The following is a 24,888-nucleotide window of genomic DNA, read 5'->3' as shown; positions in this document are numbered from 1 at the left end:
CATTCCAGGTGACTACCTCATGATTGAGCTGGTTGAGAGAATGCCAAGAGTGTACAAAGCTATCATCAAGGCAAAGGGTGGCTACTTTGAAGAATCTAAAATATATTTTGATTTGTTTAACACTTTTTTGGTTTGTACATGATTCCATTTGTGTTATTTCATAGTTTTGATGTCTTCACTATTTTTCTACAATGTAGAAAATAGTCAAATTTAATAAAAATCCTTGAATGAGTAGTTGTGTCCAAACTTTTTACTGGTACACTATATGCTCACTAAGGGCATATTTCCTGTCCACAGATTAATCCTAGTCCTGGACTGAAAACCTAGCCCTGAAGGTCTTATAAATCACTTCTCACCTGCTCTCTCGTGCTCTCCCTCCTCCTCATCTCGCCCTGCCTCTCCATCGCTCTCCCTCCCCTTCACCCCCTCTCCATCTCACCCCCTTTCGCCCTCTTCCTCCTCTCCAGGTGAGTTTATCCCTCTGGACCAGACAGACATCAGTGTCGGTTTTGAGACAGGGGACGACCGCCTGTTCCTGGTGTCTCCACTGGTCATCTCCCACGAGATTGACCACCGCTCGCCCTTCTGGGACATGTCTCAAGGCCAGCTGGAGAAAGACGACTTCGAAATGGTCGTCATCCTGGAGGGAATGGTGGAGGCCACAGGTTAGTCCATGGCTGCGTTTCAAATGTCACCCTATTCAATATATAGTGCACAACTTTTGACCAGGGCCCAAAGGCAATAGGGCCGTCATCCTGGAAAGAATGGTGGGGGACATTGGTTAGTCAATATCCTGAATCCCAAATGGCAAACTATTAAAAAACAAGTGTAAAAACCGCACACTAGAAAAGACAGGCAACCTACTTTACTTCATTTATTTTTCATTTGCAGTGAAGCAACGGACAACACATTTCGTGTACAGCTTCTTCAAGTTCACATACGCACACCATATTTATTAACAGTTTGTATACTATTTGAACTATGCCTCTGCCTGTTCTCATGATCTGTTATGAGACTGTTGTATAGTGTGGTGCACACACAGAGATCCTGCTCACACACACACATACACACACAGTGAATTATATGAGACCTATGGGTGCACCATGCTTTGAAAGTGGAAGTGACTTTACCGCTCACTAAGAAAATATTTGCTTAGTCATCATAGTAGCTGAAGGTGAGCTGCCAGGGAAGGTTAATACAGTATGTGTTCTCACTATGTGTGTGTGTGTGTGTGTGTGTGTGTGTGTGTGTGTGTGTGTGTGTGTGTGTGCGTGCGTGTGTGTTGGCACCCCCAGGTATGACATGCCAGGCGCGGAGCTCTTACCTGGCAGATGAGGTCCAATGGGGTCACAGGTTCAGCCCTATGATGTCACTGGCCGAAGGGTTCTTTGACATCGACTATGGTGCCTTCCATCAAACCTTTGAGGTAAGAACACACAAACACGCAACACTCCAGAAAGAGGAAAGGCTGAAAGCAGCAAGGGCCGCGGTGTGTTGGTGCTCCCGCGTGGCGCAGCGGTCTAAAGCACTGCATCTCAGTGCACGAGGCATCACTACAGTCCCTGATTCGTATCCAGGCTGAATCACATCTGGACGTGATTGGGAGTCCCATAGGACGGTGCACAATTGGCCCAGCGTCATCCGAGTTTGGCCGGGATAGGCCATCATTGTTAATAAGAATTTGTTCTTAACTGACTTGCCTAGTTAAATAAAGGTTAAATAAATAAATAAAAAGAAGTGTTAGCAATCACATGCTGGATGTCGCCGAGCGGTGGCGATTCAACATGTGGAAATAAACAGCTGCTTTTAATCATGTACCTGGCTATGTGCATCACTACCACTAGAACAAAACAACACAGTTTAACCGTTTGCCCATCTGGTGTGTTTCCTCTTTTTTACTCTTGTCATGTCACAAATGATTTTACCCTGATTTTGAAAGTCTTCTTTCAAGTTGTGTCTGATAACTGCAGCTAATACCTATTTTCCCCTTAGGTGGACACTCCCTCCTGCTCAGCGCACGAACTCTCATTGGCTGCGGCCCGATTGGAGGCTCATCTGTATTGGTCGATCTCCAGTAAACTGGATGAAGAGAAATGGGAGGGATCGTCTCTGACCAACCAATCAGGAAAGCAGCTAGACAATGGGAAAGGAGGGGTCGTTGGTCCCACATTTATTGTCGGAGAGATCACTAGAATACAAGAGCAGTCAGGACCAGGAGAGTTGAATGGTTGTGTCACCACCGACCAGTCAGAATCAGAGGCGTAAAGTAGATCTGGTAGAGTTCCAAAATGGCACCCTATCCCCTATACAGTGCACTACTTTTGACCAAAGCCCTGTACTATATAGGGAATAGGCTGCCATTTGGGACATACTTTCAATCAATGTCATGACAGGAGGACCCACAACTACAGTACTGTAAATTACTTTTAGCTAATGTATAGTATACAGCCATAGAACATTTGTTCCCAAGGGAGAGATGGGTGGTTTAAAAAGGCTCATTGCTACTTCATTGCTTTGTTTAATAACACTGACTAGAAATGACAAATTATATCAATTACATTTTGTCTTTATGATATTTAATTCTTACCATGAGCGTCTGTGCTATACTAGAATTATATTCTATATTCTATCTTCTATTGTTATTGCTCTAATCACCTCTGCCAACATACATGATATTAATTAATACACTGTTATTTCAAAGAATGAAATATTGACAATTCTTAGTCAGGAAAGAGGATGTTCAGCCAGGTAAGATACTGAAATGTTCAGAGACATAGAAAGAGCAGCTTGTTTTGGAACATTCTGGAACGTTCAGAGACAGAAAGAGAAGCATGTCATGTGTTGGCTGAATGGGAGAGTCAATGTTTAAAAAGTAAAGATGTATTACAGATAATGGGATAGAGTGTGATAGAAGAGGATATAAAGGAGGATATAAAGGAATAGATTGAAATGGTATCTCTAAATCTGTATCTAAAAAACAAAACAAGGATTGTTTTAAAATATATATAGAACTGTACATTAAGAATGGATGACATTAAAACAACCTCCATTTTGTGACTCATTTAGATATAAATTCATTTCTGTGTTCACTTAAATGTTCACATCACAAGTACTGTAGCTCATCACTGACCCCATCCCAATAGGGTGAGTAGTGGAAGTATTATCCGACAAGCTTTGAGATAAAACCAAGCATTTGCTCTCTTGGGAATGTTTCAGTGCGCTTTCACATAGAATGTAAGTAGCACAATGAAATATCTTCTTTTGATAGCCTCATAGGATTTAAGCACAATGTCCTGCTCAGCTTAGCCCAACCTCCTGCTTCTGCTGCTGTGTACATATGTGAGCGTTTTTAATATTGACAAATTAATTCTATAAGAATTAATAAACTATATTCCACACCAACTTTTGTCATCTTTTCCCCAAACTTTCTTCATCTTTGCCCCTCACTTTTATCAATGTGGTCTTTATTGTACTTTTTCACTGTTAATCCTTTGGGGTATACTGGTTCACTGAACAATTTGACATCTGTCAATCCATTTGTCCAACAATTTGTTTTGTGTGAGACAATCTGGGTTAGAGTCTATTGGCAATACTTGACAAATCATCTGTGAGAAGAGACTAGTGTACCAGTTCACCAATCCCTAGGATGAAATCCCTATCTTGTCCTCACGATGGAACTGAAGAGCACAGGCCTGTTGGCTGGTACAGTGAGGGGTCCTGCTGTTTCCTAGGCAACAGGGTCATGCTCAGGGAGATGGTCATCACTAGTTACCACAGCCACAAATTCAGAATTATGGCAAAACACCACCTATTTGTACAATTTCCATTCTTAAAATATGATTTGAAAACTAACTTTAACCACACTGCTAACCTTATGACTAACCTTAAATGAAGTCCAAAAAGTTCATTTTTGTTTTTATTCATTTTTATGATATAGCCAATTTTGACATTGTGGCTGTAGTAGCAAGTGACAACCCAGTGAGAGAGAAGAACATGGGAGAGGAGAGGATGAATTCTGAGGACCAGAGAGTCAAATGAATTCTGAGGACCAGAGGGTCAAAGAGAGGAGAGAGGTGTGCTGAATTCCCAAGAAATCCTAAGCATCTGAAAATAATGAATAAGTTTAACAAATATGGTATTTGCTTCACCTCGCGGATTTCACCTATCCTGTCATTTCAGATCTGAGTATGAGTGCCAGTCTGACATGTTCTGTTGTTGTTTTACTCAAATAATTAGAACGTAATAGTATCGTTCTATGGTTCTCGCCACTCACACTCGTCTAAAAGGAGATGACGTCGTCACGGTCTCCATGGCATCGAAAAAAGCTGAGCAACCGTCTCCCAGGAAACAGCAGTACGACCAACACATTCCCCGTTTTTGGGACTGGCACATCATTTTTATTTAATACACCTTTATTTAACCAGGTAGGCAAGTTGAGAACAAGTTCTCATTTACAACTGCGACCTGGCCAAGATAAAGCAAAGCAGTTCAACACATATAACAACACAGAGTTACACATGGAGTAAAACAAACATACAGTCAATAATACAGTAGAAAAACATGTCTATATACAATGTGAGCAAATGAGGTGAGATAAGGGAGGTAAAGGCAATAAATAGGCCATGGTGGCGAAGTAAATACAATATAGCAATTAAAACACTGGAATGGAAGATTTGACAGTAGATGAGTGTGCAAAGTAGAAATACTGGGGTGAAAAGGAGCAAAATAAATAAATACAGTAGGGGAAGGGGTAGTTGTTTGGGCTATTTATAGATGGGCTATGTACAGGTGCAGTGATCTGTAAGCTGCTCTGACAGCTGGTGCTTAAAGCTAGTGAGGGAGATAAGTGTTTCCAGTTTCAGAGATTTTTGTAGTTCGTTCCAGTCATTGGCAGCAGAGAACTGGATGGAGAGGCGACCAAAGGAGGAATTGGCTTTGGGGGTGACAAGTTAGATATACCTGCTGGAATGCGTGCTACGGGTGGGTGCTTCTATGGTGACCAGCGAGCAGAGATAAGGCGGGACTTTACCTAGCAGGGTCTTGTAGATGACCTGGAGCCAGTGGGTTTGGCGACGAGTATGAAGCGAGGGCCAGCCAACGAGAGCGTACAGGTCGCAGTGGTAGGTAGTATATGGGGCTTTGGTGACAAAACAAATGGCACTGTGATAGACTGCATCCAATTTGTTGAGTAGTGTGTTGAAGGCTATTTTGTAAATGACATCGCCAAAGTCGAGGATCGGTAAGATGGTCAGTTTTACGAGGGTATGTTTGGCAGCATGAGTGAAGGATGATTTGTTGCGAAATAGGAAACCAATTCTAGATTTAACTTTGGATTGGAGATGTTTTATGTGAGTCTGGAAGGAGAGTTTACAGTCTAACCAAACACCTAGGTATTTATAGTTGTTCACATATTCTAGGTCAGAACCGTCCAGAGTAGTGATGCTGGACGGGCGGGCAGGTGCAGGCAGCGATCAATTGAAGAGCATGCATTTAGTTTTACTTGTATTTAAGAGCAGTTGGAGGCCACGGAAGGAGAGTTGTATGGCATTGAAGCTCATCTGGAGGGTTGTTAACACGGTGTCCAAAGAGGGGCCAGAAGTATACAGAATGGTGTCGTCTGCATAGAGGTGGATCAGAGACTCACCAGCAGCAAGAGCGACATCATTGATATATACAGAGAAGAGAGTCGGCCCAAGAATTGAACCCTGTGGCACCGCCATAGAGACTGCCAGAGGCCTGGACAACAGGCCCTCAGATTTGACACACTGAACTCTGTCGGAGAAGTAGTTGGTGAACCAGTCGAGGCAATCATTTGAGAAACCAAGGCTGCTGAGTCTGCCGATGAGGATGTGGTGATTGACAGAGTCGAAAGCCTTGGCCAGGTCAATGAATACGGCTGTACAGTACTGTTTCTTATCGATGGCGGTTAAGATATCGTTTAGGACCTTGAGCGTGGCTGAGGTGCACCCATGACCAGCTCTGAAACCAGATTGCATAGCGGAGAAGGTACGATGGGATTCGAAATGGTCGGTGATCTGTTTGTTAACTTGGCTTTCGAAGACCTTAGAAAGGCAGGGTAGGATGAATATAGGTCTGTAGCAGTTTGGGTCAAGAGTGTCCACCCCTTTGAAGAGGGGGATGACAGCAGCTTTCCAATCTTTGGGAATCTCAGACGACACGAAAGAGAGGTTGAACAGGCTAGTAATAGGGGTTGCAACAATTTCGGGAGATAATTTTAGAAAGGGTCCAGATTGTCTAGCCAGGCTGATTTGTGGGGGTCCAGATTTTGCAGCTCTTTCAGAACATCAGCTGACTGGATTTGGGAGAAGGAGAAATGGGGAAGGTTTGGGCGAGTTGCTGTGGGGGGTGCAGTGCTGTTGACCGGGGTAGGGGTGGCCAGGTGGAAAGCATGGCCAGCCGTAGTAAAATGCTTATTGAAATTCTCAATTATAGTGGATTTATTGGTGGTGACAGAGTTTCCTATCCTCAGTGCAGTGGGCAGCTGGGAGGAGGTGCTCTTATTCTCCATGGATTTTACAATGTCCCAGAACTTTTTTGAGTTTGTGTTGCAGGAAGCAAATTTCTGCTTGAAAAAGCTAGCCTTGGCTTTTCTAACTGCCTGTGTATATTGGTTTCTAACTTCCCTAAAAAGTTGCATTTCACGGGGGCTGTTCAATGCTAATGCAGAACGCCACAGGATGTTTTTGTGTTGGTTAAGGGCAGTCAGGTCTGGAGAGAACCAAGGGCTATATCTGTTCCTGGTTCTTAAATTTCTTGAATGGGGCATGCTTATTTAAGATGGTGAGGAAGGCATTTAAAAAAAATAACCAGGCATCCTCTACTGACGGGATGAGGTCAATATCCTTCCAGGATACCCGGGCCAGGTCGATTAGAAAGGCCTGCTCGCTGAAGTGTTTCAGGGAGCATTTGATAGTGATGGGTGGAGGTCGTTTGACCGCAGACCCATTACGGATGCAGGCAATGAGGCAGTGATTGCTGAGATCTTGGTTGAAAACAGCAGAGGTGTATTTTGAGGGCAAGTTGGTTAGGATGATATCTATGACGGTGCCCCTGTTTACGGCATTGGGGTTGTACCTGGTAGGTTCATTGATAATTTGTGTGAGATTGAGGGCATCAAGCTTAGATTGTAGGATGGCCGGGGTGTTAAGTATGTCACAGTTTAGGTCACCTAGCAGCACGAGCTCTGAAGATAGATGGGGGGCAATCAGTTCACATATGGTATCCAGAGCACAGCTGGGGGCAGAGGGTGGTCTATAGCAGGCGGCAACTGTGAGAGACTTGTTTTTAGAGAGGTGGATTTTTAAAAGTAGAAGTTCAAATTGTTTGTGTGCAGACCTGGATATTGGGACAGAACTCTGCAGGCTATCTCTGCAGTAGATTGCAACACCGCCCCCTTTGGCTGTTCTATCTTGTCTGAAAATGTTGTAGTTCAGGATGGAGATTTCAGAGTTATTGGTTGTCTTCCTAAGCCAGGATTCAGACACGGCTAAGACATCCGGGTTGGCAGAGTGTGCTAAAGCAGTGAATAAAACAAACTTAAGGAGGAGGCTTCTAATGTTAACATGCATGAAACCAAGGCTTTTACGATTACAGAAGTCATCAAAAGAGAGCGCCTGGGGAATAGGAGTGGAGCTAGGCACTGTAGGGCCTGGATTCACCTCTACATCGCCAGAGGAACAGAGGAGGAGTAGGATAAGGGTACGGCTAAGAGCCATGAGAATTGGATGTAAAAGGAGCAGGTTTCTGGGGGCGATAACATAGATTCAAGGTAAAGTGTACAGAAAAAGGTATGGTAGGATGTGAATACAATGGAGGTAAACCTAGGCATTGAGTGATGATGAAAGAGATATTGTCTCTAGAAACATCATTGAAACCAGGTGATGTCATCGCATGTGTGGGTGGTGGAACTGAAGGGTTGGATAAGGTATAATTAGCAGGGCTAGAGGCTCTACACTGAAATAAGCCAATAAACACTAACCTGAACAGCAATGGACAAGGCATATTGACATTAAGGAGAGGCGTGCTTAGCCGAGTGATCATAAGGGTCCAGTGAGTAGTGAGGTTGGTTGGGGTCACGGCGATTCAGACAGCTAGCCGAGCCATGGGTAGCAAGCTAGCAGAAGATGGAGGTCTGTTTTTAGCCACCCGGCGTTTCCGTCGGTAGATTAGTGGGTTCCGTGTGGTAGAGGGGACCAATCCAATTGTCAAAATAGTTATAGTTATAGTGGCCCAAGAAGATTGTTCGATAGACCTGTTCAGATAGCAGCCGATATGCTCAAGACAGCTAACGATTAGCGGGCCGCAGTTAGCAGATGGGCGTTCAGGTTACGTCGTGATGGAGGGGCCAGTTGAATAACTCCCTCGGGCAGATAACGTCGGAATTCCAGTCGTGAAGGCCCGGTGGGGCTCCGCATCGGCAGTAAAACGGGTCCGGATAGGTGATTGTAACCCAGGAGTGGCTGATGGAACTCTTCAGCTAGCTAGCTTCGGGATAATTGGTGTTTGCTCCGGAATCGACATTAGCCAATAGTCACTCGGATAGCAGCTAGCTAGCTGCAAGTTCCAGGTGTAAATGTCCAGAGCTTGCGGTAGAAATTCGGGGATATGGAGAGAAAATAGGTCCGGTATGCTCTGGTCTGAGTCGCGTTGTACAAAACTGGCGATAGCTTTACGAGGTGAATAATACTTTTGAAACCCCCCCCCCAAAAAAACAGATCAGCACCACATTTGGTGAGGCGGGTTGCAGGAGAGTGTTTTGAAGTTGAGTATCTAGAAAAATATACAAAAAGATATGCGAAGAAAAAGACAAAAAGACATAAAATACATACATACGGGACAAGACGAGGACAAAGGACGTCTGACTGCGACGCCATCTTGGAAACCTTGAAGAAGCTATAGAAATAGAATATAAATGCAATAGAAGCGTTGTTTCAAATCAATTTAGAACATTTTTGACATGCGTTTTTCTGGATTTTTTGTTGTTGTTATTCTGTCTCTCATTGTTCAAATAAACCTACCATTAAAAGTATAGACTGATCATTTCTTTGTCAGTGGGCAAACATACAAAATCAGCAGGGGATCAAATACTTTTTTCCCTCAATGTACATGTGATATTAGTAATGTAAGATATGTAAACATTATTAAAGTGGAATTATTTAGAGTGCATTGTATAAGCGACTAGTGATCCATTTATTAAAGTGGCCAGTGATTGGGTCTCAATGTAGGCAGCAGCCTCTCTGAGTTAGTGGTTGCTGTTTAGCAGTCTGATGGCCTATCACTGATTTCAGCCAGTGTATGACTGGATTGAGGGCATTGTTTGAATGAAATGTTGGCATATTGGCAGTTAATTTCAAACATTTATGGAATGGCTGGCTAGCCCTATGGGCCCTGGTCAAAAGTAGTGCACTGTATAGAGAATAAGGTGCCATTTGAGACAGAGACAAGTTTGCAGTCGTCAAGAAAAATAAAACAACATTCAAGACAAGACAGTTATTCCCACGTCTCAATGGTCATTGTGTTTGTTGTTGGCTTGCTTGTGTACACTTTCTGTGTGTGTGTGGCAAAGGGTGGCTACTTTGAAAAATCTGAAATATATTTTGATTTGTTTAACACTTTTTTGGTTACTACATGATTCCATATGTGTTATTTCATAGTTTTGATGTCTTTAGTGCAGGGAAACTTACATCCGTTTTACCTCATTTCTACCAGCATGTTAAATGTGCAACCAGTGGGGAAAAAACTCTAGACCACCTTTATTCCACACACAGAGACATGTACAAAGCTCTCCCTCGCCCTCCATTTGGCAAATCTGACCATAATTCTATCCTCATGATTCCTGCTTACAAGCAAAAACTAAAGCAGGAAGCACCAGTGACTCGGTCAATAAAAAAAAGTGTTCAGATGAAGCAGATGCTAAGCTACAGGACTGTTTTGTTAGCACAGACTGGAATGTGTTCCGGGATTCTTTGGATGGCATTCAGGAGTACACCACATCAGTCACTGGCTTCATCAATAAGAGCATCGTTGACGTCGTCCCCACAGTGACCGTACGTACAGTTGAAGTCGGAAGTTTACATACACTTAAGTTGGAGTCATTAAATCTAGTTTTTCAACCACTCCATAAATTTCTTGTTAACAAACTATAGTTTTGGCAAGTCGGTTAGGACATCTACTTTGTGCATGATACAAGTAATTTTTCCAACAATTGTTAACAGATAGATTATTTCACTTAATTCACAGTATCACAATTCAAGTGGGTCAGAAGTTTACATACACTAAGTTGACTGTGCCTTTAAACAGCTTGGAAAATTCCAGAAAATGATGTCATGGCTTTAGAAGCTTCTGATAGGCTAATTGACATAATTTGAGTCAATTGGAGGTGTACCTGTGGGTGTATTTCAAGGCCTACCTTCAAACTCAGTGCCTCTTTGCTTGACATCATGGGAAAATCAGCCCCAAAAATTGTAGACCTCCAAAAGTCTGGTTCATCCTTGGGAGCAACTTCCAAATGCCTGAAGGTACCACGTTCATCTGTATAAACAATAGTACGCAAGTATAAACACCATGGGACCACGCAGCCGTCATATCGCGCAGGAAGGAGACGCTGTCTCCTAGAGATGAATGCACTTTGTTGCGAAAAGTGCAAATCAATACCAGAACAACAGCAAAGACATCAGTCAGGAACTTAAAGCTTGGTCGCAAATGGGTCTTCCAAATGGACAATGACCCCAAGCATACTTCCAAAGTTGTGGCAAAATGGCTTAAGGACAACAAAGTCAAACTATTGGAGTGGCCATCACAAAGCCCTGACATCAATCCTATAAAAAATTTGTGGGCAGAACTGAAAAAGCGTGTGTGAGCAAGGAGGCCTACAAACCTGACTAGAGTTACACCAGCTCTGCCAGGAGGAATGGGCCAAAATTCACCCAACTTATTGTGGGAAGCTTGTGGAAGGCTACCTGAAATGTTTGACCCAAGTTAAACAATTTAAAGGCAATGCTACCAAATACTAATTGAGTGTATGTAAACTTCTGAACCACTGGGAATGTGGTGAAAAAATTACATTTGAAATAAATCATTCTCTCTACTATTATTCTGACATTTCACATTCTTAAAATAAAGTGGGGATCCTAACTGACCCAAGACAGGGAATTTTTACTTGGATTAAATGTCAGGAATTGTGAAAAACTGAGTTTAAATGTATTTGGCTAAGGTGTATGTACATACCCAAACCAGAAGCCATGGATTACAGGCAACATCTGCACTAAGCTAAAGGGTAGAGCTGTCGCTTTCAAGGAGCGGGACTCTAACCCGGAAGCTTATAAGAAATACCGCTATGCCCTCCGACAAAACATCAAACAGGCAAAGCTTCAATACAGGACTAAGATTGAATCGTACTACACCGGCTCCGATGCTCGTTGGATGTGGCAGGGCTTGCAAACTATTACAGACTATAAAGGGAAGCACAGCGAGCTGCCCAGTGACACGAGCCTACCAGATGAGCTAAATTACTTCTATGCTCACTTCGAGGAAAGTAACACTGAAACATGCATGAGAGCATCAGCTGTTACGGACGACTGTGTGATCACGCTCTCTGTAGCCGATATGAGTAAGACCTTTAAACAGGTCAACATTCTCAAGGCTGCAGGGCCAGATGGATTACCAGGACATGTACTCCGAGCATGCGCTGACCAACTGGCAAGTGTCTTCACTGGCATTTCAACCTATCCCTGACTGAGTCTGTAATACCAACATGTTTCAAGCAGACCACCATAGTCCCTGTGCCCAGGAACACTAAGTTAACCTGCCTAAATGACTACCGACCCGTAGCACTCACGTCTGTAGCCATGAAGTGCTTTGAAAGGCTGGTCATGGCTCACATCAACACCATTATCCCAGAAACCCACTCCAATTTGCATTCCGCCCGAAAAGATCCACAGATGATGCAATCGCTATTGCACTCAACACTGCCCTTTCCCACCTGAACAAAAGGAACACCTATGTGAGAATGCTAGTCATTGACTACAGCTCAGCGTTCAACACCATAGTGCCCTCAAAGCTCATAATTTAGCTAAGGACCCTGGGACTAAACACCTCCCTCTGCAACTAGATCTTGGACTTCCTGACGGGCCGCCCCCAGGTGGTAAGTGTAGGTAACAACACATCCGCCACACTGATCCTCAACACAGGGGCCCCTCAGGGGTGCATGCTCAGTCCCCTCCTGTACTCCCTGTTCACTCATGACTGCATGGCCAGGCATGACTCCAACACCATAATCAAGTTTTCCGATGACACAACAGTGCTAGGCCTGATCACCGACAACGATGAGACAGCCTATATGGAGGAGGTCAGAGACCTGGCCGTGTGGTGCCAGGACAACAACCTCTCCCTCAACGTGATCAAGACAAAGGAGATGATTGTAGACTCCAGGAAAAGGAGGACCGAGCACACCCCCATTCTCATCGATGGGGCTGAAGTGGAGCAGGTTGAGAGCTTCAAACTCCTTGGTGTCCACATCACCAACAAACTATCATGGTCGAAACACACAAAGACAGTCATGAAGAGGGCAGGACAAAACTGTTGAACTCAGCTATTCCCGCTCAGGAGACTGAAAATATTTGGCATGGGTCCTCAGATCCTCAAGAGGTTGTACAGCTGCACCATCGAGAGCATCCTGACTCGTTGCATCACTGCCTGGTATGGCTACTGCTCGGCCTCCGACCGCAAGTTACTACAGAGGGTAATGCGTGCAGCCCAGTACATCACTGGGGCCAAGCATCCTGCCATCCAGGACCTCTATACCAGGCGATGTCAGAGGAAGGCCCTAAAAATTGTCAAAGATTCCAGCCACCCTAGTCATAGACTCTTCTCTCTGCTACCGAACGGCAAGCGGTACCGGAGTGCCATGTCTAGGTCCAAGAGGCTTCTAAACAGCTTCTACGATGAGAACATAAGACTCCTGAACAGCTAATCAAAGGGCTACTCAGACCCCTCTTTTATGCTTCTGTTACTCTCTGTTTATTATCAATGCATAGTCACTTTGACTCTACCTAAATGTAACTATTTCCCCAATTACTTCGATTAACCGGTGCCCCGCACATTGATTCTGTACCGGTACCCCCTGTATATAGCCTCACTATTGTTATTTTACTGCTGCTGTTTAATTATTTGTTACTTTTATTTTCTATTTAACACTTGTTTTTCTTAAAACTGCATTGTTGGTTAAGGGCTTGTAAGTAAGCATTTCACTGTAAGGTCCACACCTGTTGTATTCAGTGCATGTGACAAATAACATTTGATTTGATTCACTATTATTCTACAATGTAGAAAATAGTAAAAATAAAGAAAAACCCTCGAATGAGTAGATGTGTCCAAACTTTTGACTGGTACTGTATATTAACTTTTCCCCCATCCTCAGGTGAAAATCCAACTGCCAGACACCAGAGCAACAGATATAGTCCTGGATGGATGTGTAGGAGAAAGTCCTTGGTCTGCGAACACCATACTTCTAAGTTGCTTGCCTGTCATCCTTCTGCAAAGAGTTCCAGGATATCAATCCACAGCCAGAAACCTCTTTAACCACGATTTGCTGACCTCTTCTCATGCTCCATTTTTCTTCATAAGGAGAGAAGTGTTTTATCTCTATCTAAAACATCTGTCATCTCAGCCATGACTGAAAATACCCTATTTTCCTCTCCCTTTGTCCAGATGAGCATCGGTGGTCCGAGGTGCAGGCTTCAAACCTGTAGCTGCTTAGCGGCAGAGTGGTTCAATTCCACCTTTCGGGCGTAAATTCTAAGCGCTCAAATGTATAGACTTTGATCCCCTTATAATATTCATAGGAATTCACTAATAAATGTTCTACGCTAAAACAACAAAAACATTTGTATCAGTGCTCTTGGAAATAAATAGCTACTCTTGTTGAAACTACGCGTCTGCTCTTGTTTCGTTTGAAAGTTTTGGTATCCCGAGTGGCGCAGCGGTCTAAGGCACTGTATCTCAGACCCTGGTTCCAGGCGGTATCACAACTGGCCGTTATTGGGAGTCCCATTGGACGGCGCACAATTTGCCCAGCGTGGTCCGGGTTAGGGTTTGGCGGGGTTAGCCGTCATTGTAAATAACAATTTGTTCTTTACCGACTTGCCTGGTTAAATAAAAATACAAAATGTTCTGTCTGTCTGACTGTCTGTTTGACACAAACACACAATTTCTCTGTCTCACTCTCTTTTCCCCTCCCAACTCATTAAATCCTTTCTCTCTCGACAGTAAACTGGGCCTACACCTTCCGCACCCAGTACAGTCAGGAGGGAAAAGCCCAGTTCTACAGTGAATGACGGGCTGGAGGTCACACTACCCATGAACCGCTTCATGGATCAAAGCAACCTGCAATGAATGACAGCGCAAGTTAGGGTGAAATAACCAATATTATACAAAGTTCTCTACCACACTTTTTCTGCATTTCCAACAAAGGACTTTGCGCCTGTGCTTGGCCTAAATATGCAGGCTTTTGTTACCAATGCATGTAACAGGCTTGAGTTGAGAGGAGTAGGTAGGAATGTACACAGGTGAGTGCAGAGCTTCCATCTTCTGTTATGAAGCAGAAAAGATGGGTATTGTCATTACTGACACTATGGATTAGAGTTCCATGGTTTTCATTATAAAGTCTTGACTCTGTTCATGGAATATATTTGGTCTGTTACATGGAATATTGTTTGCATTTCAAGAAATACAATTATTCAACCTGTGTTACACTCGTGTATTTGTGGTTTGTTCTCATTGTGCTACATTTACCAAAACACTCTTTGCTATAGCTTACCATTCTTGTTTGTTATTATTCAATATTGTTTTATTATAAGGTAGTTGTGGCCGTGGGTTGTGTTGATCAATTATTATGAGGGAGTACATGGTCCGACAGAGTCGCAGTAGCGAACTCATGATCATGTGACGCATACGTTACTTTCCCGGCACAATCCCAGACGCAACGACTCCATATCATCGCTTTACACAGTCCTACCACCTCCACGCCTTGCTTTCGGTATGGCGGACGGCGAGAGGTCCCCGCTACTGGCAGATCTCGGAGATGGTGGTCTTGGGGGTGGTAACGGCGGAGTGTCACCTGGCTCGGCTCCGTATGGTTTACCAAATAAGCCACAAAGTGAGTATACATGCCATGGATGTTCTCCAACCTAGCCAAGGCAGTCGACTGGTTAGCTAGCTGACAACTCATCGGTTCCTATGATTTCCAGATAGCCAAGAGCACAAGTTGCTGTCTAGCTAGGAACATGAACAGCGCTTATTTGGTAAAACATAGTAACGACGATGTTGTGTCTGCACTGATTATCTGGGGAATATATTGTGGTTGCTAGCCAGCTAGCGGTTGATGCAAGCATGCCGGTTAGTTAACTTAGTTGGCTGGCAATATTTCTCTATAACCTTAAGGCATTTTATGCATTTATCGTTTAGGCATCATAGTTAAACGGATGTAACTAACAAAACGGAAACACTATGTTGAGTTGTGTGCATGGAGCTAGCTAGCTAGTTGTCTGCTGCAAGATTTCTAACTAGCAAGCCTCGCTATAATCAATTTCTCAATACAGAAGATGTAAGTTGCCATATCCTGATGATCCACGTGTTATGATATTGCAAGTTATGTTATAGTGGCCTACAGAAATAAAAAATGTCAGTGTAATATTTGTATCACCATTTGAAGATATACCGCCAGTATGTTCACGCTAACTAGCTAGTGTGCTAATCTCGTTTGAGGCGTGTACCAAAGCACCTGATTTGATTGGCACCGCTTTAGGCCATTCAATAAGCTTATAATTACTGCAAGATAATACGTCGGCCAATTACTGTTTTCTGGGGAGGGGCTGCTGTATCTACGGAAATATCAGAACAGTGGCATGAGTTGCTGTAACACAGGTGTTTGTTCAAATCATAATACCATAGATTCTTGTGTTTTTGAAATATTACAGTGGTAATTGCATATTTCCGCGATAATAGTATTACACACACACAGATAAGCCCCTGCAGTCCTTTTATAAAGCTCCTTTTTTGTTGGAACTCAATACTCAAATCTCATTCTTGTTAATCCTCATTTAAAAGGTAAAAAAACGGAATAGTACTTTCCGTGTAACCCTTTCATGGTTCAGTGCACTACTTACTCTATCTGTATTATTCTGTCAGTCAATCTGCAAATCCGTGGCGCTAAAACGCCAGATATATGCAATAAAAAGTCAATGTTATCAAAAACAAAAGGGCTGATAAATTAAAAAAAATCAATACTAAATATGTATAGGAGCTCTGTGCTTAGGCTGCTACAAGGGTGCCATGGCAACTATCAGCGAAATCGGGCTTTATTGAAGAATGTTTTACTTGCGATGACTAATATGTGGTTGTCTTTCCTACCTTAGTTGAATGCACTGATTGTAAATCACTCTGAATAAGAGTGTCTGCTAAATGACCAAAACATTCATGTTCACACCACCCCAAACCCTCTGTCTGCATTTCAGGCTTTCCTCCCTTCCCCAGCCCCACCCAGCCCTCGGTGCTTATGGGGGAGGACCCTCCTCCGTACTCCCCCCTCACCTCCCCAGAGAGTGGCAGCGCGCCAGGCATCAGCTGTAGAGTGTGTCAGAGCCTCATCAGCGTGGAGGGGAAGATCCACCAGCATGTGGTCAAGTGTGGGGTCTGCAACGAGGCTACGGTGGGTGACGCATATCTATCTGTAGTGTCATCACATCTATAGACATAGTCATACAAGTTGTATACAGTGGGCAGGCTGGGTGGGTGACCTACCACATAAACCTGCATGTCAGGGTTAATTCCATTTCAATTCAGGAAGTAATCTGACATTGGACCTTCCCTCAATGCTTCTCCATGAGAACTTGGATGTGGAATTTCAGCTTACTTCCTGAATTGACCCTAGGTTTAAGATAAAAGGTTAGGCTAGTTATAATTCCATGTGGAAGCTTTTTGAAAATCAACAGATTTATGGGACCTGCTCTGTTGCTAACGGATTTATTTGAAATGGAATTGAACTTGTTCACCATTCTGTGTCCTTCTCCTTTTGTCTCTGTCTCCCTCTGTAGCCCATCAAGAATGCGCCAGCAGGGAAGAAGTATGTCCGCTGCCCCTGTAACTGTCTGCTCATCTGCAAAGTCACCTCCCAGAGGATCGCCTGTCCCCGGCCCTACTGGTAAGAGGGAGGGAAGAGGGTTGAGTGAGAAGGAGTGTGTGAAAGAGAGACTGGATGCATCCCAATTGGTACCATATTTACTATTTAGTGCACTACTTTTGACCAGATGGGCCCTGGTTATAGTGCACTATATAGGGAATGAAGTAATACACTATAGGGAAATAGGCTGCCATTTGGGATGTAGCCACATTATCAAAGAGGGAGGGAGACAGACAACAACGGTTATATGAGAAATGATTCCCTCCCTTCATAAAACATTACATGGCGGCAAAAGTATCTCAGGGCATATCTATCTATATACACACACATACAGTTGAAGTCGGAAGTTTACATGAACCTTAACCAAATACATTTACACTCAGTTTTTCACAATTCCTGACGTTTAATCATAGTAAATATTCCCAGTCTTAGGTCAGTTAGGCTCACCACTTTATTTTAAAAATGTGAAATGTCAGAATAATAGTAGAGAATGATTTATTTCAGCTTTTATTTCTTTCATCACAATCCCAGTGGGTCAGAAGTTTACATAGTCAATTAGTATTTGGTAGCATTGCCTTTAAATTGTTTAACTTGGGTCAAACGTTACGGGTAGCCTTCCACAATAAGTTGGGTGAATTTTGGCCCATTCCTCCAGACAGAGCTGGTGTAACTGAGTCAGGTTTGTAGGCCTCCTTTCTCGCACACACTTTTTCACTTCTGCCCACAAATGTTCTATGGGATTGAGGTCAGGGCTTGCGATGGCCACTCCAATACCTTGACTTTGTTGTCCTTAAGCCATTTTGCCACAACTTTGGAAGTATGCTTGGGGTCATTGTCCATTTTGAAGACCCATTTGTGACCAAGCTTTAACTTCCTGACTGATGTCTTGAGATGTTGCTTCAATATATCCACATCATTTTCCGTCCTCATGATGCCATCTATTTTGTGAAGTGCACCAGTCCCTCCTGCAAGCAAAGCACCCCCACAACATGATGCTGCCACCCCCATGCTTCACGGTTGGGATGGTCGTTCTTCGGCTTGCAAGCCTCCCCCTTTTTCCTCCAAACATAATGAGGATTATTATGGCCAAACAGTTGTATTTTTGTTTCATCAGACCAGAGGACATTTCTCCAAGAAGTAGAATCTTTGTCCCCATGTGCAGTTGCAAACCATAGTCTGGCTTTTTTATGGCGGTTTTGGAGCAGTGGCTTCTTCGTTACTGAGCGGCCTTTCAGGTTTTGTCGATATAGGACTTGTGTTACAGTGGATATAGATACTTTTGTACCTGTTTCCTCCAGCATCTTCTCAAGGTCCTTTGCTGTTTTTCTGGGATTGATTTGCACTTTTAACACCATAGTACGTTCATCTCTAGGAGACAGAACGCCTCTCCTTCCTGATCGGTATGATGGCAGCGTGGTCCCATGGTGTTTATACTTGCGTACTATTGTTTGTACAGATGAATGTGGTACCTTCAGTCGTTTGGAAATTGCTCTCACGGATGAGCCAGACTTGTGGAGGTCTACCATTTTTTCCCCCCTGACATCTTGGCTGATTTCTTTTGATTTTCCCATGATGTCAAGCAAATAGGCACTGAGTTTGAAGGTAGGCCTTGAAATACATCCACAGGTACACCTCCAATTGACTCAAATGTTGTCAATTAGCCTATCAGAAGCTTCTAAAGCCATAACATAATTTCTGGAATTTTCCAAGCTGTTTAAAAGGTACAGTCAACTTAATGTATGTAAACTTCTGACCCACTGGAATTGTGATACAGTGAATAAGTGAAATAATCTGTCTGTAAACAATTGTTGAAAGAATGACTTGTGTCATGCACAAAGTAGATGTCCTAACCGACTTGCCAAAACAACGAGTTTTAATGACTCCAACCTAAGTGTATGTAAACTTCGACTTCAACTGTACAAGTAATGATTACTGTGAACTAGGACTATGTAGGACATTAATTACAACAGGTCCCCCAATGTGTATTTCTGTGTAACTACGTTGTCAAGATATATAACTTTCAAACTACAGAAATACTGCCTGTATGATGCATTTTTTTAATGCTATGTTTTGCATCATATGAGGCTCGTACCGGCTGTATTTCTGTATTTTGAAAGTTTTGTGAACTTGATTGCTGACATGCAAAACATTTTGGGACTATATCAATAATGGACTTTTTATGAAACAAATACCAAAAGATAGTTTCTGGGTGGAGTTTTCCTTTAAGGGCTGCATTAGGCTTACCCAGTGCATAGAAAAGTTAGGTGACTTGTATGGAATTTACGCTCGGTAGCATTTAAACCTAGCTAAGAATACTGACTTGTAGACTGAACAGTGAGTTATGTGGTTGCTGTTTTGCCATCCTGGCACTGATTCTGCTGATAGCAGCTATTTTGAATAAGGGTCTACTTGTGATGTGAGGTTTTCCCTTCTAAACATGAATGCACTGACTGACTCAGGAAAAGAGCATCTGCTAAAATGTAAACATTTTAGTTGACAGGTATGGTTACGCTCTGTTGCATTTAAATCTAGGAATACTGACTTGTAGACTGATCAGTGAGCTATGTGGTCGTGTTCCCCCAGTAAGAGGATAATAAACCTGGGTCCGGTCCACCCTGGTCCAGCCAGCCCTGACCCCCAGCCGGCCGGAGCTCGGGTCTCCTGTGGACACTGCAGCAACACTTTCTTGGTACGACTCTTCCCTCGCCTCTCTCACAGCCATCATATACAGTAGGCTGCATCCCAAATATCACCTTATTCCCGCCAAAAGGGCACCAGGGCCCAAATGTTTGATATTGTCTATAGGTAAATGAGGTGTGTGTGGTTAAGATCTGGAAACATTGTCCAGTGTCCAAAGGCTTATTGGGTTATTAGGTAATCAAATAAGTGTAAAATTTTTCCAGATTCCAGTTAAAATAAGAAAGGGTTGCAAATATAACCCTATTAATCAACAAAACAAAAATACAAGTTCTCCAAGAATCAATCATTTTGTGTTATGCACACGAGTGCAACGTAATCTGATTAGTATTATTTACTCTTACATGAACAACAAATACACCGGCCAGTTTATTTGCCTCCAGGACAGCCTGAATTCTTCAGGCATGGATTCTACAAGTCTGAAACATTCCACAGGGATGTTGGTCCAAGCTGCCGAGATGGCATTGCGCAGTTTCTCCTGTACCTTTGACACCAGACAGGATGGTACCATGGACTGCTGCTCTTACACCAAATCCTGACTCTGCCATCAGCATGACTCAACAGGAACCGGGATTTGCCGGACCATTCAATGTTTTTCCACTCCTTGATTGTCCAGTGCTGGTGATGGCGTGCCCACTGGAGCCGTTTCTTGGTTTTAGCTGATAGGAGTGGAACCCAGAGTGGTCGTCTGCTGCAGTAGCCCATACGTGACAAGGATCAACGAGTTGTGCGTTCCGAGATGCCGTTCTGCACACCACTGTTGTACTCCATTATTTGTCTGTTTGTGGCCCGCCTGTTGGCTTACGCGATTCTTGCCGTTCTCCTTCGACCTCATCAACGAGCTGCTTTTGCCACAGAACTGCCGCTGACTGGATGTTTGTTTGTCGCACAATTCTCGGGAACCCATAGACACTGTCGAGAGTGAAAAGCCCAGGAGGGCGGCAGTCTCTGAGATAGTGGATTCGGCGTGCCTGGCACCCCGACGATCATATCACGCTCAAAGTTTTGCCCATTCTAACATTCAATTGGATGTCTGTCTGCCTGCTTTATATGGCAAGCCACGGCCATGTGACTCACTGTCTGTGGGAGCGATCCATTTTTGTGAACAGGGTGGTGTACCTAATAAACTGGCGAGTGAGTGTCTGTACAATTAATTAAAACAAACTATTACCACATTTAAAACCACAGACAAGTTAATGTTATGGTTAGATTGAATGTGTTTGAATATGCAGGTAGTGTGTGTATGTGTATTCTCTTCACTGACAGCATCCAAAATGGTACCCTACTCCCTATTTAGTGCATTACTTTTGAGTAGAACCCATATGGCTCTGATCAAAAGTAGTGCACTATTTAGGCAATAAGGTGCCATTTGGGACATGTACTCTATCATATTGACATAAGTGTCTTGTAATGTGTGTTTCAGTGGACAGAGTTTACTGACAGGACACTCGCCAGGTGCCCACACTGCAAGAAAGTGTGAGTTTCTATCTGTCCACACAGTACCCAGTCAATACAGAGGAGTCCATTTAAAAAGGGATTATACAATATGCTAAAAATTATGGTTCTCCAGTGGTGGCTGGTGGCACGTTATATCGGAGGACATGCTCATAGTTCTGGCTGGATGACTGTAGCATTAGGCATCAGGATAAGCTCCTTACTGACTTGTGTGCAACCTCTCAAGTCTGAGCTGTTACTCTTACACAACCTTTTATTAGTATGACTTGCTTCAGCAACTAACAATTTAAACCTATGAAGTTATTTTGGACAGCCGAAGCAAGTCGGACAATTTTTCTCCAGGAAAATTACCCTTTCTATTTAATGTTTACAGTCCATTTTTCCCTTTCTTTTGTCACACCCTTTGACATGCAGCTCCTCTATTGGTCAGAGGTACCCTCGAAGGCGGAGCTTGTGGTGTTTTCTACTATGCTTGCTTTTCAGCATCTCCACTGCTGGACTGGTGGTGAGTACACCCTCCATCCTGTCCACTCTACATTACTTGACAAACCCATATCGTAGATGTATCAAACACAGCCATGTCCACCGCCTAAGCCCCTTCATGAGGCAGGAAAAACCTTGTTAAGTGTTCTCTCTCCCTCTGTTCTGTCTGTAGGACCCATTTCACCACTAAACACATTGCAAAAAATAAAAATGTTACATGCTCTCTCCTTTTTCTTTCTCTCTCTCTGTAGGCTGGTACGTGGGTGAAGGCCCAGGACTATGGGGGTATCTATGCCTCCTGGGCCGTGCTGATCCTGCTGGTACTCCTTACCCTGGGCCGGGCTCTGTACTGGGCCTGCATGCGTGTTAGTGAGCCCCTACAGAACTTCACATAGCCACACACACACACACACACACACACACACGTGTAGGTTGAAGTTGCCCCTAGATGCTGATCTTGGGTCAGTTTTGCATTTCCCCCTCTAAATGGCTATGGTTAAGATTGGGGGACGAGAAGCTGATCTCGTAGATGTGCACCTAGGGGAAACTTCACCCCAAAGCCACACAAACAGAGGAGAGGAGATCCGCAGGAGCGGGGGGGAGCTTTTAAAATAATATTTATTTAAACTGGAAATTAAAACAAAGTTTTCCTCCTCCTTCCCTTTAGTCTGTTCAATGTGTTTCCAAACTTGATGATGAAGAACATTTACTTACTCCCGAAGGAGCAGTAGCGTGACTGCTACATTACTAGTTCAATTAGTTTTAACATGTTCAACTACGGTCCCTTCCCTGTTTTTAATCGTCACTCAGGCCGCATCATGGCATGGCTCAGTGGAAGAAAGTCTTAAATTATGACACGACCCTCGGAAAAGACGGTTACTTCGCAACACTGATTTCATGTTCTGTTTTTGGGCATTTTACATGATTTATTTGTTTTTGTAAACCTTTGAAGCATTTTAGAAAGGCAAATTAAGCTAAAATGAGGCCAGTGCAAGGTGAACGCCACGCAAGTTACCCTCTCTTGCCTGTCATGGTGCATAATCTGTGGGGCTGTCAGTCTTTGATTCAAAGTAGCTTGGAAGCCTTAAAAGCAGTTTTATTTAACTAGGCAAGTCAGTTAAGAACAAATTCTTATTTACAGTGACGGCCTACCCCGGCCAAACCCGGATGACGTTGGGCCAATTGTGCGCCGCCCTATGGGACTACCAATCGCGGCCGGATGTGATACAGCCTGGATTCAAACCAAGGACTGTAGTGGCGCCTCTTGCACTGAGATGCAGTGCCTTAGACGCTGCGCCACTTGGGAGCCCAGTTAGAGAGAGAGCTTGAGATGAGGCTGTTCAATCTGACTGGACACACATGGCCCTTCTCTCTCTTACACATTCAGCTAATAGCTTAGATGTAAGCTGTCAGTGTAACCCATAGATGTACACTGTACTATAGAGCCTCAAAATGATGAAAGCCCTCCGTGGTGCTGCCCATGTTAAACAGGCTTTGGGCCAAGTGTGCCCACTACCCAGCTATGGTCAATTTACAGTACATCTTTGCCTGGCTACCCATCTAACGTTTCTTCTCCACAATGAGTCGAGATTAGCTTTCCTCCCTGACCCTTTGAAAATGTGTCAACATTTTAACTGTTCTGATTGGTCCCAGAAACTGATGAGTTGGGCCTGATATGAATCACGTCATTTTGACATCCGCACAAATGACCCGGATGGCAGGTTCAGACTGATGTATGGAGCAATCCATAGAGCAGCGGAATTAAATTGGGGTTGAGTCGTCAGGCAAAATCTACCCTCCATGATCAAAATGAGTCCTTGATGACAGAGGCAGGCTGTGGTTGTTGTAGACCCTGTGCCTCAGAGAGGCTGTCCTTCAGGTTGGGAGTGCGTCCCAAATTGCACCCTATTCCCAATATAGAGCACTCCTTTTTCTTCAGAGCCCGTATATGGCTCTGGGCAAAAGTAGTGCACTAAATAGGGAGTAGGGTACCAGTTGGGATGCTGTCAGGGTGAGAGGAAACAGTCAGTGAAGAGAATACACTACCTGCATATTCAAACAGTCAAACTAACCCTATAACACTAACTTGTCTGCTTCTGATTAAGGTAGTTTATATATTTTTTTATTACATATGTTTGTTTCTGTTTTAATTAATTGTACATATGTTGTTCATGTGAGTAATTATTACTAAGCAGATATTCTGTTGAACTCGTGCATAACACTACATGACTGATTCTTGGAGAACTGTTTTGTTGATTTAATAGGGTTATTTTTGCAACCCTTTTTAATGGAATCTGGAAAGTTGTTACACTGATTTGATGACCTATTAAGCCTCTGGACTAAGTGTCAATCTTAAATCACACACACAAACCTCATTTACATAGACAAACATTTAACCACAAACCACATCTTCCACATTAATTGCACCATTTTACACACACACACACACAGCTCTTTGAGATGGTTACCCTGCTTGACAGAACTGTTACAGTAGCAGTGAGTTATTTTAAAATATCATGTTATTTATTATAATGATCATGTTTTAATCATGATATTTATGTACAATATTGATCATGTTAATGATTCCAATGATCAAGAACCTGACTGATGCACTCTTCAGAGTTTGTTTACACACAATAAAGACGTATGAAAATATCAGAATGCTTTTTAGGCTGTTTTGTATTTTTGTTAGTGCTTTTAAGACCGTTTACAATAATCCAAACCAAACATAAGACAAAACAACTACTTAGTGGTGAGTAGTCCAGATACTCGGACACTTTCACAGGTTGTTATAGTTAGTGTCATTTCACAAAATGAGTCCCGTTGATATTTTGAATAGAAATTGTGCACCAATATATATATTTTTTAAATACTTATTTTAGACATGCTCTGGAACTTTGGCATCTAAGTATTTTTTTTAAACTTCCAGCTTTGGGCTGGATGTGTCAGAGTAGTTCATTTAAGCAATAGGGCCTGGAGGGTGTGGTATATGGTGAATATACCACGGCTAAGGGCTGTTCTTAGTCACGACACAATGCGATTACAAACTGGTTACC

At 43.3% G+C, this 24,888-nt stretch overlaps 2 protein-coding genes and 1 non-coding gene across 6 annotated transcripts in view; all 3 read left to right on the top strand.

Annotated features, from left to right (window-relative positions):
* Positions 1 to 2,456, top strand: part of LOC106600485 (G protein-activated inward rectifier potassium channel 3) — a 32,050-nt gene extending 29,594 nt beyond the window's left edge. For all 3 annotated transcript variants that reach the window (XM_014191862.3, XM_014191861.3, XM_014191860.3), the window contains exons 6-8: positions 468 to 665; positions 1,296 to 1,426; positions 1,993 to 2,456. In XM_014191862.3, coding sequence (XP_014047337.1) covers positions 468 to 665; positions 1,296 to 1,426; positions 1,993 to 2,265 — 602 coding nt within the window. In that variant the 3' untranslated portion in view covers positions 2,266 to 2,456. The remainder of the gene's footprint in view (positions 1 to 467; positions 666 to 1,295; positions 1,427 to 1,992) is intronic.
* An 11,266-nt stretch (positions 2,457 to 13,722) lies between these two features.
* trnastop-uca (transfer RNA opal suppressor (anticodon UCA)) lies at positions 13,723 to 13,809 on the top strand. The gene has a single exon. It is a non-coding gene; the product is annotated as a tRNA-Sec (tRNA).
* A 1,129-nt stretch (positions 13,810 to 14,938) lies between these two features.
* Positions 14,939 to 24,487, top strand: LOC106600488 (type I phosphatidylinositol 4,5-bisphosphate 4-phosphatase-A). 2 transcript variants are annotated; one of them, XM_014191867.3, is made up of 7 exons: positions 14,939 to 15,175; positions 16,533 to 16,726; positions 17,112 to 17,218; positions 19,781 to 19,886; positions 21,318 to 21,370; positions 21,764 to 21,854; positions 22,084 to 24,487. In XM_014191867.3, exons 1-7 carry the CDS (start codon positions 15,058 to 15,060, stop codon positions 22,225 to 22,227), a joined length of 813 nt encoding a protein of 270 aa, XP_014047342.1. In that variant the 5' UTR covers positions 14,939 to 15,057; the 3' UTR covers positions 22,228 to 24,487. The 2 variants fall into 2 exon arrangements, with proteins under 2 accessions (XP_014047342.1, XP_014047343.1); XM_014191868.3 differs by lacking the exon at positions 21,318 to 21,370.
* Positions 24,488 to 24,888: the final 401 nt, after the last annotated feature.

The sequence above is a fragment of the Salmo salar genome, chromosome 03, assembly GCF_965601325.2.
Source record: "Salmo salar chromosome 03, fSalSal1, whole genome shotgun sequence".
NCBI lineage: Eukaryota > Metazoa > Chordata > Actinopteri > Salmoniformes > Salmonidae > Salmo > Salmo salar.
This window is presented reverse-complemented; position numbering and strand designations above follow the sequence as displayed.